Genomic DNA, 15,306 nt, shown 5'->3' with positions numbered 1-15,306 from the left:
GTTGTGTGCTTCAGCAGCAGCATCTGTGTAGAGTATTTTTCTAGAGGTATGTATCTACGCACAGCCAGTTGCAATTTGATACGTTGATTTTAGACTTCGAGGGAATTTTTGACCTTCGGTGACCAGTGATTTTTGTTAAACATTATCCATGGTTCTTGGTGTAGAGAAGTGTGTTCTGTACTTATATATGATCAGAGCACTGTCTGAGAGAGAAGAATTAACTATGAGATCCACATATTGAGTTATGGCACACTCTGCATCCCATTGAAGCCTTATTATTTTAGTCAGGTATCCCTTTGAGACAGCAGCACCTTGGCAAATCTGGTAATGCTTGTTGATCTTCTGCAGCTCCAGTTTTAGGAAAAGATGGAGATGGATATCCCCCCTCCTGGCATATACGTGTCTTCTTCCATCTCTCCAAAAATCACCATCAGCAGAGGATTTAATTTACTGCAGCTTTTGGTTATTAGCAAAGTCCACATCAGCATAAGTACTATAGATTGTTTTGAGGCTGTTGTCCTGGTCTGAGCTATAAAATGTTGCCAGCCCTTTACATTAGGGATAAATAGAGAGGGTGCTACTTTTTGCTAAACACTGTTGAAGTTCATCCAACAGATTGATTTGCAGGCTTCTAGGGACAGCTCCTCAGTTAATGTAAATCAATGGATCTACATTGATTTACATCAGCTGAGGATCTGGCCCAAAGTCAGTAATGTAGGATTTCTTGTACCCATGTGGTTAGATAGTGCAATGGTGGGCAAGCAGTCGGCACACCCACCCTATTGCCTACAGAATGCTGCATGAGTGGCAGGAGAGAGAACGGAAACACAATTGGTATCAGCAGAATGTTGCACTGAAAGTCAAAATGTGCAAATTGTGGCCATTCCCCTTTTGACCTTTGTCATTGTAGGCAGTGTAGCTGTTCTCCCTCTGTTTCTTTCATTCAGTTTTCTTTTGCAGTCTTCTTCTGCAATTCTTTTTATGCATATACATATATATTTGGTTCTACCTTTCATTTATTCTTTAGTCATTGTTTCCATTTCACTTTCCCTGTGTTTCATTCCTGTATCTTTCTTGTTTAGACCAAGTGGAGGATTCAGCTGGCAGTAGCAGCCATGTAGGACCCTTCAGGAACCTGATGGTAAGTGCACCTGTGTACTTATACTCAGGCTTCCACCAGGTTCAGTACTGTATTTTTTCCTCTGTGGTCTTCTGCTGGTCTTGAAGTCTTAAAGTAAAAGAAAATGAAGAGGCAACAATTCATTAGTTGATCATTGGTATCAGTTCTTATCAGTGTCGTGGTTATTGCTTTTGCTTGGAAATGTGTTGGATAAAACATGCAGGTCTTTGAGAGTTATCTGTCTTGAACACTTTTTTTTATAAGCAGACCAGAATCTGAAAAAAGGCAAGATGTGGCTAACTGCTGTATGTGTTTAAAAACAAAAACAAAAAAACCCAACCTGTTGAAAAGCAATAGATACTTCCATTACTCCTTGCAAATTGATCTGACTAATCTAAAATTATATATACATGCAAGTCAGCTTGTTGGCTATTCTGAATAAAGGCAAGTAGGTTCCAGATGAATCTTCTCTTCAAATTATTTGTTTAAAGGCCATGAACTTAAAAATGTTCCAAGTATATCAACTAGGGTTTTGGGTTTTTTTTTTTTTTTTAAAGCAGGAGGCTGTCTAGAGGGGGCTTGGAAATTACCTTCTTTTCATCTTGATATTGAGAGAGGAATTTTTAGTAGCCCATAAGCAACTAGATGACCCATTAATTTTAGCTGTAGGTTAAATAACTTCAGTTATGAAGACTGTTCTTCTTTTGTTTTTCAGGTCATAGTGGGGATGATATTTTTGGTAGTGTATTGTACAAATGGATGAAACTTGGGAAAGTTTGCATTCTCTTTATCATTTAAAAAAAATACAAAAGCAAAGCCCTTGTGATTGTTTTCTACATCATTTACCAAGCCTCTTAATTATCACAATGCATGTCTCAGCTTATCAGAAGTGAAGAGTTAGTTGTGTTTCCATTTCAAAGGTTTTATAGCAGTCACATTAGAGGTGGCACCATAGGTTTAAAAGTGCCCAGTGACCTGTTCCACTCTGTTCTAGAAATAGTTTTAATCTACTGTAGCTCCAGCTGCCACAGCATGTAGGACCCGCAAAATATAGTCCTCAGCCACCACCGTATTTGATGCAAAGGTGAGGCTCCTAGAGATTTCAGGTTCTGCACACGTTCCTTTGTTCGAGTGGAATGCTTCCCTCTGTGTATGGAAGGGGAGACTGTGGGTCAGACTACTTCAGAACACGAGAGGTCTTGGCATATGGACCAGGAGACCCAATTTTCCTCTTCACCCCAACTCCCGCTTCACCAGAAGGTGAGAGAAGGAGCTGTGGAATTTTGCCTGTGCTCTCAAAATTCTGTTGTTGGGTTTCAACCCATACGTTGTTTCAAAGCTCATTAGAGGCAGTGTCCAAAGGATACATAATGGCACTTGGTGTGTACAATGGTTTCTAGACTCTATTGAAGTGAACGTTTGAGTCTTTTTTATATTTTTTACTTTTGGTCCCAGAGGTGCAGTTGCATCAATTACACTTGCTGTGAGCTTCAGCAGGGATGACAGGTGTGTTAGCACTGATATTTGGATGTGTACAGCTTGTCACGGAGTCCCCGAGCGATGGTCTGGAACTGCTCCCTACGAAACCAAGCAGTACTTTGGTGAAGTCTCCTTTCTGTGAGCAGACTGTCTGCAGGGCAAACAGCTCACACAGCTTCCACCTTCCTGGGTCTGACCTCAGAGCATTCAGCATCCTCTGCCCCTCCATGCGCTTCCCACAGGGAGTCTGCCCAGGTGGGGTCCTGGGAAAGCCAGAGGATCATGCACCCCAATTCCACAGTCAGCCGTGACTCTCAGCCAGCCAGTGAAACAGAGGTTTATTAGATGACAGGAACACGGTCTAAACCAGAGCTTGTAGGTAGGTACAGAGAACAGGACCCCAAGCCGGGTCCATTTTGGGGGGCAGTGAGCCAGACAACCACGTCTGCACTTCACTCCTCGTCCCCAGCCAGCCCCAAACTGACACACCCTCCAGCCCCTCCTCCTCTGGGCTTTGTCCCTTTCCCCGGCCAGGAGGTCACCTCATCTCTTTGTCTTCAACCCTTTAGCTCTCACTTTGCAGGGGGGAAGGGTCAGGCCATCAGTTGCCATTCTCTGTGTCCAGAACCCTGCACACACCTGCCCTCTAGGGTTCTGCAACGATCATACACCCTTATCCCACCACCTAGATACTTAAGACCTGCATAGGGGAAACTGAGGCACCCCCACAATATTCAGAGACAACATTAAGAACAGTCCCACTTCATCACACAGCTCTGAAGCCCTTTGTGCCCAGATAGGGAATTGCATTGAAGACCATGGCTGTGGATCCTTTTCTTTCAAAGGTTATCAGAGGTTCTGACTAATGGCATATAATATTGAATTGCGGAGCTTGGCAGGTAAAGATGCACAGAGAAACTCATTATGGTCAGTCGGAGCATCAGAAAGCATGCTGAAACTTCTGATTAGTCTCCAGCTGCATTTTCCCAGCACTTGATAATGATGCCCTATCACACAATTCCAGGTAGGTATGATAGTCAGGGAAGTTCTTAGAGACAAAACATTATAGTATTTGGGGATAAGATGAGGCACAAAGCTGCTCAGTTGAGAGAAAGCATTGCATATAGTAATGTGTGATCCAGAGATGGCAAAAAATAAAAATAAAAAATTGTAATGTATAGTGATCTCTTGATCTAATAAAAATCTGTTAAGGTAAAAAATAAGAAAATAACCAAAAATGGAATGAAACACCCTGAGAAAGCTGGACAACTAATTAAATCTAAGTTCATCAAAAAAGAGGGAGAAAATACAAAATTAGTTCATACATCAATGGTGTCCAAATAAAAACTAGTAATTATTTTCTCTAGTGTGAAGCTGATCTTTCTTTGATCTTTAAACATTTCTGTCGGAAGATTAGAAAGTTTCAGTAGGAATAGAGAGGAAAAACTTTCAGCAAAAGACGTGCAAAATACTTCTAAGAGTAAAGGAATAATCTCAGATTTAAGTTCAAAATGGTTCATATGAGGCAAGTCCAATGGCTTCTTAGGTAGGAGAGTGTGCTTCTAAGTGAGAGACATGGATTCCAGAATACATTTCACATCTCTGGCCAGAAGGTCGTGTATTAGAAAGTTTTATGTCTGAGAGGCCTAAGAACATAAGTGATCTCTCTCCTGCCATGTATCTCCATCCTCTGACAAACAGAGGCTAGGGCAGGGGTGAAAGTAAGTCTAGGGACTTAGCGGTATGGGGCTGGGCTGGGGCTGGCTCTGGCCCCCAGGAGGGGCAGGGCTTCGGGCGGAAGGGATGGGGCTGAAGAAGGTCAGAGCCAGCCTCGGCCCACCTTGTACCAGCAGCGTAGTTCCTCCTTCCCCCTCCCCGGGGTAACAGCGGCAGCCGGGGGCTCTGGCAGCAGTTTAAAGGGCCCTGGGCGGTAGCGGCAGCCGGAGCCCTGGCCCTTTAAATCGTCCCTGGAGCCCTGGGGAAGCTGCGGTGGGGCTCTGGGGACGATTTAAAGGGCTCAGGGCTCTGCCGCCGCTACCGCTCCGGGCCCTTTAAATCGCCGCCTCAGCCCACGGCCGCTACCTCAGGGCTCCAGCAGTGGGGCTCTGGCAGCAATTTAAAGGGCCGGGGGCTCCAGCTGCTGCTGGGAGCTGCAGGCCCTTTAAATTGCGCCTGGGGAAGCCGATCCACCCCGGTGTGGCGCACTGGCTCTTGCCGGTACCCCGTACCGGGGCATACCAGCTTACTTTCACCTCTGGGCTAGGGACACCATTCCTTACCCATCCTGGCTAATGGCCATTAATGGACTTAACCTCCATGAATTTATCCAGTTCTCGTTTAAACCCTGTTATAGTTTAAACCCTGTTATAGCCTGGCAGAGGATGTATTACTTCTCTTGTAGCGGTACCATTCTAGCAGCTGGGTAGGCAGAGGTGTTCATTTTCAGAAGAGATGGCTGTTTTTAGGGCTTGTGTACAGTTGAAAGTTAATTCAGATTAAGGTAGGGTGTGCATTTAAAGTACCGTAGCTAGTCCTGAATAATTCCATATGTTGACCATCTTATTTTGGAATAAGAGTTCCTTTTTCCTGTTTCACTTAATCCACTTTTGAATAACTGAATAACTCCGTATGTAGACAAGCCATTAGCTGCAAGGGAAATATGTAGCATACATCAATGTATCAGAAGTGTGAGATTTTTCAAGGATGGAAAGTTTACCCAGAATGAAGATGTAAATAAACACTTTTCCACCCTTCATACACCTGTGAGAGCCTATCCCTTACCCTTTAAATATCATAGATTTGGATGAAGAGAGACTATATATAGGAGCAGGAGGAGAACTCTGGAGAGTATACCCTCAAAGCCAATTTGTAAATGAAGTTTCTGTGCATCTTTCAAATCATTGGCTAAGTCTTCTGATAATTCCATATTTGGGCCTTTTTTTCCCTGAGAAGGTCTCCCTTTGCAGATAGTACAGACACAAATGGAGAGCAACATATTGGCTATAGTTACAAAAAGAAAAGGAGTACTTGTGGCACCTTAGAGACTAACCAATTTATTTGAGCATGAGCTTTCGTGAGCTACAGCTCACTTCATCGGAGTTATGAAGTGAGCTGTAGCTCACGAAAGCTCATGCTCAAATAAATTGGTTAGTCTCTAAGGTGCCACAAGTACTCCTTTTCTTTTTGCGAATACAGACTAACACGGCTGTTACTCTGAAACCTATAGTTACAAAGTTATATTTGACCTATGTTTTTTTTTTCTTGCTACAGCTTCTTGGATGGAGAATTTCTCCGTATTCTTTTCTGTCTCACATTAGCTATTTCTCGGGGAGAGAATTGTCTGTCCTCTCATCTGTAGTAAGCATATCTGGTTCTTAAGCTTTCATGATAGGTCTTATTGTCTAAACTATTCCTTTTTTTCCTATTCTCTTAACTTTGTCGAGTGTATCAGAATGTGCTGCCCAAAGGTTACATGTAGCATTCCCAAGTAAGGCCTAACCAAAGTCTGATAGAGCAGACCAGCTACCTGACTTGCTTTCTTGTAGTGTTCCTTTAGTATTTTCTGGTTTTGTGTCAGCATTGCATTATTCACGTATATTATGTTCATCATCCCTATCTTTCTGTAATTCTGCTCACTAACAACTGTTACCCAATTTTATATTTGATTACTCTTTTTATGTAAACCACTTTATAGTTACCTTTATTGAATTTAATTGATTTCATCTTTCTCCAGTTTGTAAAAATCATACTGTGTTTTAATATTTTCTTTTGGAATATTTATGATTCCTCTGCTTTTTGTATCACGCTCTTCCAAGTCATGGCTGAAAAGTGATGTAGAATTATTTTGAAAACTACACAGAAGTATATGGAACCCATGTGGAATACCAGTTGACAGCACTTCTCAAATTGACACAAAGCATTAAAGAGTGCAGTGGCGTTGTAGCCATGTTGATCCCATGATATTAGAGAGACAAGGTGGGTGAGGTCATACCTTTTATTGGACCAACTTCTGTTGGTGAGAGAGACACCTGAAGAAGAGCTCTATGTGAGCTCGAAAGTTTGTCTCTCACCAACAGAAGTTGGTCCAATAAAAGATATTACCTCTCCCACCTTGTCTCATAAAATTGTCTAAGATACCATTAATGTGTAACATCATCCTTATAGAAGTCTTGTTTGTCTAGTATACCTATGAAGATGTCAGATAACTGTGTCTGAGTTATTTGAGTTACACTGCATTTCCTTGATCCTCTTTGTGCCATCAGTGAAAGAAAACTAGTTCAGCATGTTTTTGTTTCTGACAAACTCATCTTACCTTGTACTGATCATTTATTTTTCCTCTAGGCGTTTGTAGACTTATTTTGCTTTATCAGTTATAGTGACGAAACAGGTATCAAAATTAAATTGGCTAAACTGTTAATTTCTTGCAAGTCACCTTTTTTTCCTTTGTTCTGTGCTTTGCCCTTTAGCAATCTTTTTGCATACACTTAATATAATCTTTGAATGTTGCTATCCTTTTTTTTTTTTTTTAAATTGAGGATGTGCCATTTATGTTCCTCAGGAAAATGCAGTAATTATTCAAAAATGTGCAGTTTTTCTAAAGCTGGGTTTTGAATTTTGTCACTCAAGTTTTTTTAAAAAAATTGTTGAGCAGCAGTAGACAAATTTTTTGTATTATTTTTCAGGGAAGAAAAAGGAGTGTAAAAACAAAGGAAGGAAGGCAATAGATACAAAGCAGAGAAAGACTGATTTGGATTTTACTTCCACAGATATGAGGGAGTCTAAAAAAGGTAAGATTTTTCAGTTCTCATATGAATTTCTTTAGGTATCGTATTGAATTAAAGGAGGATATATATAGCATTATATACTAAAACCAGCAGCACTATAAAAATGTTTATACTGTGTGCCCAGCTATCTTGTAGTGTTAAATAACTTGAAGTTACTAGTTGTACGTTCAGAGAAGTATGTCATTTGTTCACACTTTATACAGTGCAGAAGGGTTAGCTTAGTACAGAATTTAAACACAAAATCCCGAACCTTCAGATGGAACATAATAAAGAAGTCCTTATTTTAAATTTAAGTCTTCTGAAACTTAGAAATAGGATCAAGATGTAGTACCAAATGACTTTGGGAATCATGGTATAATAATTTTATTATATAGCCACTGGCTGCCCTAGCCTTTTGCCCAGCCATTTGGATTGCTATACAACAAAATAAAACAAAGTGCAGTATAATGCAAACAGAATAAAATACCACCTCTAAAAATTCTCACACAACAATTGATGCAGTCTGTCTTAAAGGTGACCTGCAGAGCATATTTTTGAAAATTGGTTTCTGCCCGTTTTCACATTGTGATGTATATTTTAAAGACCTGAAAGATCTTTAAGATTTTTTTTTCCTGATTGTTTTTTTGGTTTAGAAATATCAGGAATGTAAAGTCTGTCTTCCCTGGCTTTGTTGTTGGACCAGTGGGAGATATAATTGAAGGAGGTAAGGGCAGCATGTAACTACCGGCTTCATTCAAGATCTTTTCCTCCAACTACCCTCTGACCAACCCACTAAAAACTAGTAATCCTGGGAATCTGACACCTCCCCTCCCCCCCGCATACCCCAGCATTCCCAAGCTAGACATATAAAGGAGGCAGGGGAGAAATTTTTGCCTTAACTGCATAGCTGCTCTGCTGACGTACTCTGCTTGTGCACGTTATCAGCAGGATAGCTGCATTCCCTTCATCAGGAGGTATTGATGATGTCTGAAGGCAGGTAGATGAAACTGGCATACAAAGGTGCCTTCAGAGCCAGTTTACTGCAGCAAATGATGCTCATAGTGTATCTGATTCAGAAGAGGGTGGGCTGTGCCTGTGGGGATTCTACAGCTACTCATGAAACAGAATTTAGGGAATGGAAAATAACAAATTGGATCGAATAATGTGTTTTACAATGTGTTTAGAAACACCAAACAAACCCAGATTGGTGTATTATAAACAAAATTTAAAGTAATTTTAGTTTTCAGCCAAATTCTAAAACTTATTTGGCTGACTTCTTAGATGTGTGTCCAGGCAGAGTTCAAATTTAAGGTCTTGTTTCTCTGAGTTTAAAAATGGTGACAAAAGTCAATTAATTTCATCTGATGATTTTTGTTTTAATATCCAGAAATACACAGTGAAATGTACCAACACCCTGCTCTCTTTCTTGGAAAAGGCTTAGCTGGCCACAATGTTAGCAGTAATTCTCAGTTTCTCAGTGTATTGAATTCAGTCCCCTACGTGTTGGTCAAAAAAGTGCAAACAGGAAAATATGAATACAGTTTTTTGTTCTAAGCACTGCATCTTAACGATAGGAAACAGTAGCATACTAGTACTCATAAATATTGAACATATTGGCAGGGGGACACAGGAAATGAAAGGGATTATAATATTGTGGAAAATTTGCTAAATTCACTAATGCTTTTCTTTCTCTTCCTCCTTTTCTTTCTTTCTTAGACTATAAAGAGGAAGATGAAAAGCCATCTGTTTCTGCTGTGCTGTCACTGGAACAAACAGCTGTGATTCAGGAGATGGTAAATCAAGATGTTCTTCCAAAACTAATGATCCCAAGTCCTACCAGTGAGCCACGAACAATGCCTGAAGACAAACCAGGAGCAATAACTTGTGGATCAGATGATTTGGAGGAGGAGGAGGAGGAAGATGAGGAGGAGGAGGAAGATGAGGAGGAGGAGGAAGATGAGGAGGAAGATGCTAATTTACCTGAAGAAAGTTCTGGAAAAGAGCCTACAGCGGTGTGTGAAGAAAAGCTAGACTCTATGGAGGAACAAAACAGCATATCGGAAGAATCTCCAGAGAACTCCCCGAAGAAAACACCTGTTGTAAAAATTCCTAAAGCAAAAGGTGTATCTAATGGTGACCTCCAGGAAACATTTATGTTTCCCTGTCAGCATTGTGAGAGGAAGTTTACAACAAAGCAAGGACTTGAACGCCACATGCATATTCATATATCTAGTGTCAATCATGCTTTCAAATGCCGATACTGTGGGAAAGCCTTTGGCACTCAAATTAACCGGCGAAGGCATGAACGGCGTCATGAAGCAGGGCCAAAAAGGAAACCGTTCTTAACACTAACTTCGGCCCCGCAGTCTGATGTTGCTGATGGACGGACATTTGCAGATGATGGTCTTAAAGATGAAGTCAACGTTTCCAATCTGGTGCAAGACTTCACAGTCTTGGATTCTGAGAAGGTCTCCCAAGAAATGTCAAATTCTACCTTTGTTGAGGAGAACAAGGAACCCAAAGAATTGCATCCTTGCAAATATTGTAAAAAAGTTTTTGGAACTCATACTAACATGCGTAGGCACCAGCGTAGGGTTCATGAGCGTCATCTTATTCCCAAAGGTGTCAGGAGAAAAGGATTCATTCTTGAGGAACCACAACTTCAAATTGAGCAGGCCCAACCAGCCCAGAGCGTGTATATAGCAAGTACAGAATTAGAAGAGGATGGTGAAGCAGATGACATATATATTATGGATATTTCTAGCAATATCTCAGAAAATTTAAATTACTATATTGATGGTAAAATTCAGTCCAACAGTAGCACTAGCAATTGTGATGTGATTGAGATGGAATCCAATCCTGCAGACCTGTATGGAATAAATTGTTTACTTAGTCCAGTCACAGTGGAAATTTCTCAAAATTTAAAGTCTACACAAACACACATCACTGATCTTCCTAAGGAGCCTTCTAGCGGTGGAAGCAATGAATCCAAAAAGAGGAGGACTGCCAGCCCTCCTCTTTTACCTAAAATAAAAACTGAAATAGATCCAGAACCTATAACTCCTTCATGTTCGTTAAGTCTTCCTCTTAGCATTTCAACAGCTGAGAGCTTACCTTTTCATAAAGAAAAAAGTGTTTATTTGTCGTCCAAGTTAAAACAACTTCTTCAGACACAAGATAGTAATAAGATAACTCCAGCAGCAGCAGCAGCAACTGAAATCCCTAAATTAGGTCCTTCTGCTACATCTTCACCCATTTTGCCTTCAGTATCTAGTAGGTTTAAAAGGAGAACCAGCTCTCCTCCCAGTTCTCCACAGCACAGTCCTGCGCTTCGAGACTTCAGCAAACAAGGTGATGGAAAAAACATGTGGAATGATACAGTTATAGGTTCAAAGATGCCAAAATTAGAAAGTCACAGCAACTCACCTGCATGGAGCTTATGTGGGAGGGAGGAAAGACAGACTATGAGTCCTCTGTGCTTTGAAGACTATAAAATATCTAAGGAATGGACAACAACTCCAACTTTTGGTAGTGTGTGCAACCAGCAGCCACTGGATTTATCTAGTGGTGTAAAACAAAGGTCTGATGTCAAAAGCAAGACTCAGGTTCCTTGGGAATCAGTGTTGGATCTAAGTGTGAATAAGAAGCCATATAGTGACACTGAAGTTAAGGAATACAAAGAAAATAATTCAGTGCAGCCAGCATGTAGTGGTATTAAAAAGAAGAAACCAACCACATGCATGTTACAAAAAGTTCTGCTGAATGAATATAACGGAACGGATGTAGCTACTGAAAGCACACCAGATTTGACTTTGAATAGAAGCCCAAGTCCATGTAAATCAGCAGTACCCCAGCCAGAAACTGAAGTTGATCGTGGTCTGTCAGCACCTACTGTTGAGTCCCCTTCTCATAGTTCCTCTGCTTCCCCTTTGCCTCAAACATCTGCTATATCCTCCTCATGTCAGTTGCCCCCTCTTCTAACGCCAACAAATCCTTCCTCCCCACCACCCTGTCCTCCTCTATTAACACTTGCTATGCCACCCCCTCCACTCCTTCCTACTATTCCTTTACCACTTCCAGATGCCTCTGCCAGTGTCACTCCCAGTCCGTGCCCATCACCACTCTGTAACACTGCTACACAGTCCCCACTTCCAGTCCTTTCACCTACAGTATCTCCTTCTCCATCCCCTGTTCCTTCTGTTGAACTTTTTACTACTGCATCACCTGGTCCTCCAAACCTCTCCTCCTCCTCCTCGTCCTCATCGTCATCCTCATCTTCCTCTTCTTTCTCCTCGTCGTCGTCCTCGTCCTCGTCGTCCTCCTCCTCCTCTTCTTCCTCTTCCTCTTCCTCTTTCTCATCTCCTTCTCCTCCTCCTCTTTCAGTAGTTTCTTCAGTTGTTTCCCCTGCTGATAATCTGGAAAGTACTCTCCCCATAATAGCTTTTAAACAAGAGGAAATGGAAAGTGAGCACCTGAAGCCAAGAGGCGATCCAGAGACTTCAAGTGAAGCAGATGTAGTTCAGGAAACGTTCAATAAAAGCTTTGTGTGCAATGTCTGTGAATCACCTTTTCTTTCTATTAAAGACCTAACTAAGCATTTATCTGTTCATGCTGAAGAATGGCCCTTCAAATGTGAATTCTGCGTACAGCTATTTAGAGAGAAAACTGACTTGTCAGAACATCGCTTTTTGCTTCATGGAGTAGGAAATATCTTTGTATGCTCAGTCTGTAAAAAGGAATTTGCCTTTTTGTGCAATTTGCAACAACATCAGCGAGATCTCCATCCAGACAAAGAATGCACACATCATGAGTTTGAAAGTGGGACTCTAAGACCCCAGAATTTTACAGATCCCAGTAAGGCAAATGTAGAACATATGCAAAGCCTACCAGAAGTTTCCTTAGAACCCTCAAAAGAAGAGGAGGAAGATCTAAATGACTCCTCTGAAGAGCTTTATACTACCATAAAAATAATGGCTTCGGGAGTAAAGTCAAAAGATCCAGATGTTCGTTTGGGCCTCAATCAACACTATCCGAGCTTTAAACCACCTCCATTTCAGTATCACCACCGAAATCCTATGGGTATTGGAGCCACTGCTACAAATTTCACTACCCATAATATTCCACAGACCTTTACTACTGCCATTCGTTGTACAAAATGTGGGAAAAGCGTTGATAACATGCCTGAATTACACAAACACATCTTGGCATGTGCCTCTGCCAGTGACAAAAAGAGATACACACCCAAAAAAAATCCAGTACCACTGAAGCAGACTGTGCAGCCTAAAAATGGCATGGTCATTATAGCTGGCACTGGAAAAAATACCTTCAGACGAATGGGACAACCTAAAAGACTTAATTTCAATGTTGAGATTAGCAAAATGTCTTCTAATAAGCTAAAACTAAGTGCATTGAAGAAGAAAAATCAGCTTGTCCAGAAAGCCATCTTGCAAAAAAATAAATCTGCACAGCAGAAGGCAGACTTGAAAAACAGTGTATCGGAGTCAGACTCTCACATCTGCCCCTACTGTAATAGAGAATTCACTTACATTGGAAGTTTGAACAAACATGCATCTTACAGCTGTCCCAAAAAACCCATCTCCCCTTCCTCTAAAAAAAATGCATCCAAAAAAAGTGGGAGCTTCTCATCATCTGCAAGTGGCGATAAAGGCAACAACCAGCGCAGACGGACGGCAGATGCGGAGATCAAAATGCAGAGTATGCAGGCTCACTTGGGCAAGACGAGAGCACGAACCTCAGGACCTGTGCAGATTCAGCTGCCTACTGCATCCTTCAAATCAAAGCAAAATGTAAAATTCATACCTCCAATTAGATCCAAAAAGCCAAGTCCCTCTTCAGTGTTAAGGAACTCCAGCCCTGTAAGAGTGGCCAAAATGACTCACATTGAGGGAAAAAAAACTAAAGTGGTGGCCAAGAATAATTCTGGAATCTCAAGCAAAACATCCCGGAAACTGCATGTCAGAATACAAAAGAATAAAGCTGTTTTGCCAAGTAAGTCTGCCGTGGCAAACAAGAAAAAGGCAGATAGGTTCAGTGTAAAATCTAGAGAGAGGGTTGGAGGACCTATCACTCGGAGCTTACAGCAGGCAGCTAATGCAGACACAATAGAAAACAAGAGAGAAGAGAGCAGTACAAAACAAGAACTAAAAGACTTCAGGTAAGCTTCAAGCTTCAAGTTTGACTAAAACAGCAACACGTTGCATGTGGGCTTTCCAGTTCCCTGGTCTTTTTAGAATTTTTCTCAAATTTAAGGTAAAGAAGGTTGAGCTTTGCAAAACTTGCAGCAGGATCTGTTGCTCAGTCATGCTGAGCTACATTGCACATATTTCATTATCTCTGTATTTTGTCAAATCACATCATGAAATATCATCCACAGAGAGATGGAGCAAACCGAATTGGAAAGCCTGGCAAACATATTTAACAAAATTTGTATGTCCATTGGATAACATGACCTTGCTACAGCATATAATGTGCAGTCAAACACAGTAATCATTGATTTAATACATAGTGGTTCTGTATGTTCAGAATCATGACTGAATTCCTCAACTATTTACCTAAATATTTTGGTTCAGCTATTGTTTAAGTATTGCCTTCATAACAGATAGAATAATACAAGAATATAATGAAAAAATAAATGCAGAGATAGTAACAATACAGTTATTGGTCAAAATCTGTTAACTACTTGCCCCAGTATATAATTAAGGGCAAAATGCTCTACTCCACTTTTAGCTACCAATACGAATGGAAAACCTTCTCATCAGGCCCAAAATTTGTCAGCAAGTTGAGCCTGAGCAGAAGCATTATCTCCCTTATCCTCCACAAAGCATAGCAGAAACCTCTCAGAAAATTTTTGGGAGAATGGCTAACTCAGGCTTCCCAACTCTACACAGCATTTTCTGCCAGCAAACCAGCGGAGAAATCCTGGGTGGAAATTCTTTTGGCTTCCTGGTCCAAACCTCTCAATCCCTCCAAAGGAGTTGTGACGTGGGTATTGACAGGGATTCAAGGTCAATGTGATGACTTAGGGACTCCCCGGCATATTGGGAACATAGGTCCTAGGCATATTGCACAAGGGTCTAGCCCTCTGCATAGGTGCTTCTGAGATAATTGGGAATTCTTGTGTGTCTAGGGATATCCATAGTTTGGGAGATCTCCTATCCTTTAATGCTGTTGAGCCCCTTCCATCCTGGAATGGATAATGTGGTGGCATATTTACAACCTCAAGGCCACTGAGTTTTCCTGCTCAATACTTCTTCAATTCTTTTAGCAGTGCCTCCCTCTTTGAGTGATTTATAGTAAACATCAGATGTGATGGACAGATTTAACTGCCTGATTTTATATTTTTTCTTGCCAAATTAACTGTTTCAAAACTCCTATAGGGGAGAGAGCTGTCTGTTGGTGTTGTTCTGGTTGCAGTACAGTGCTTGTGATTAAACAATAATGCAGGCCTTTCATTTTTAATGATCCTTTGGAGGAAATACTTTGTCTAAAAGTACAGGTTTCAACACAGGCGCATTATTCCAGTGGGCTAAAGGGGAAATAGACTCCAGTTACTTTGAACTATAAACAAAATCAATACACACACACAAGAAAGAGAAGCAGAAAAAAGGTTTTGAATTTTTGTCAGCCAGTAATACAGAAAAATGTCTTCAAAGAGCAAGAGAAACCAGCTAGCCCTAATTATCTCACAACATCAATGTCTCTGTATTACAGTACTTGCCTCAAAATCAGTTGCTGTCTTGCAGAGCTGTCTGTAAAACTGTTGTTAGTAACCAAGGATTTTGCGTGAGACATTATACTGGAAATCAGTAGAATTTGGAGCCAGAGATGTATATCTTGATTAGCTATTTAATAATAGATCACATTGAAAAAAAGTGATCCTTTGCACACACAGAAGTTGTTTCAAAGTGTTCACGGCATGAATAA

The 15,306-nt window shown here is 41.0% G+C and overlaps 1 protein-coding gene across 7 annotated transcripts in view; it reads left to right on the top strand.

Annotated features, from left to right (window-relative positions):
- Positions 1–15,306, top strand: part of PRDM2 (PR/SET domain 2) — a 119,361-nt gene that overhangs the window by 77,592 nt on the left and 26,463 nt on the right. For 6 of the 7 annotated variants that reach the window (XM_048824661.2, XM_048824660.2, XM_048824666.2 and 3 more), the window contains 2 exons: positions 7,282–7,386; positions 9,079–13,537. In XM_048824661.2, the coding sequence (XP_048680618.2) occupies positions 7,282–7,386; positions 9,079–13,537 (4,564 nt within the window). Of the gene's footprint in view, positions 1–1,082; positions 1,142–7,281; positions 7,387–9,078; positions 13,538–15,306 lie in introns of those variants that run through there. The other variant, XM_048824667.2, reaches the window with a different exon arrangement.

This window comes from Caretta caretta, chromosome 18 (assembly GCF_965140235.1).
Source record: "Caretta caretta isolate rCarCar2 chromosome 18, rCarCar1.hap1, whole genome shotgun sequence".
NCBI lineage: Eukaryota > Metazoa > Chordata > Testudines > Cheloniidae > Caretta > Caretta caretta.
The sequence above is the reverse complement of the archived record's forward strand: the minus strand, read 5'-3'. Positions and strand labels throughout refer to the sequence as shown.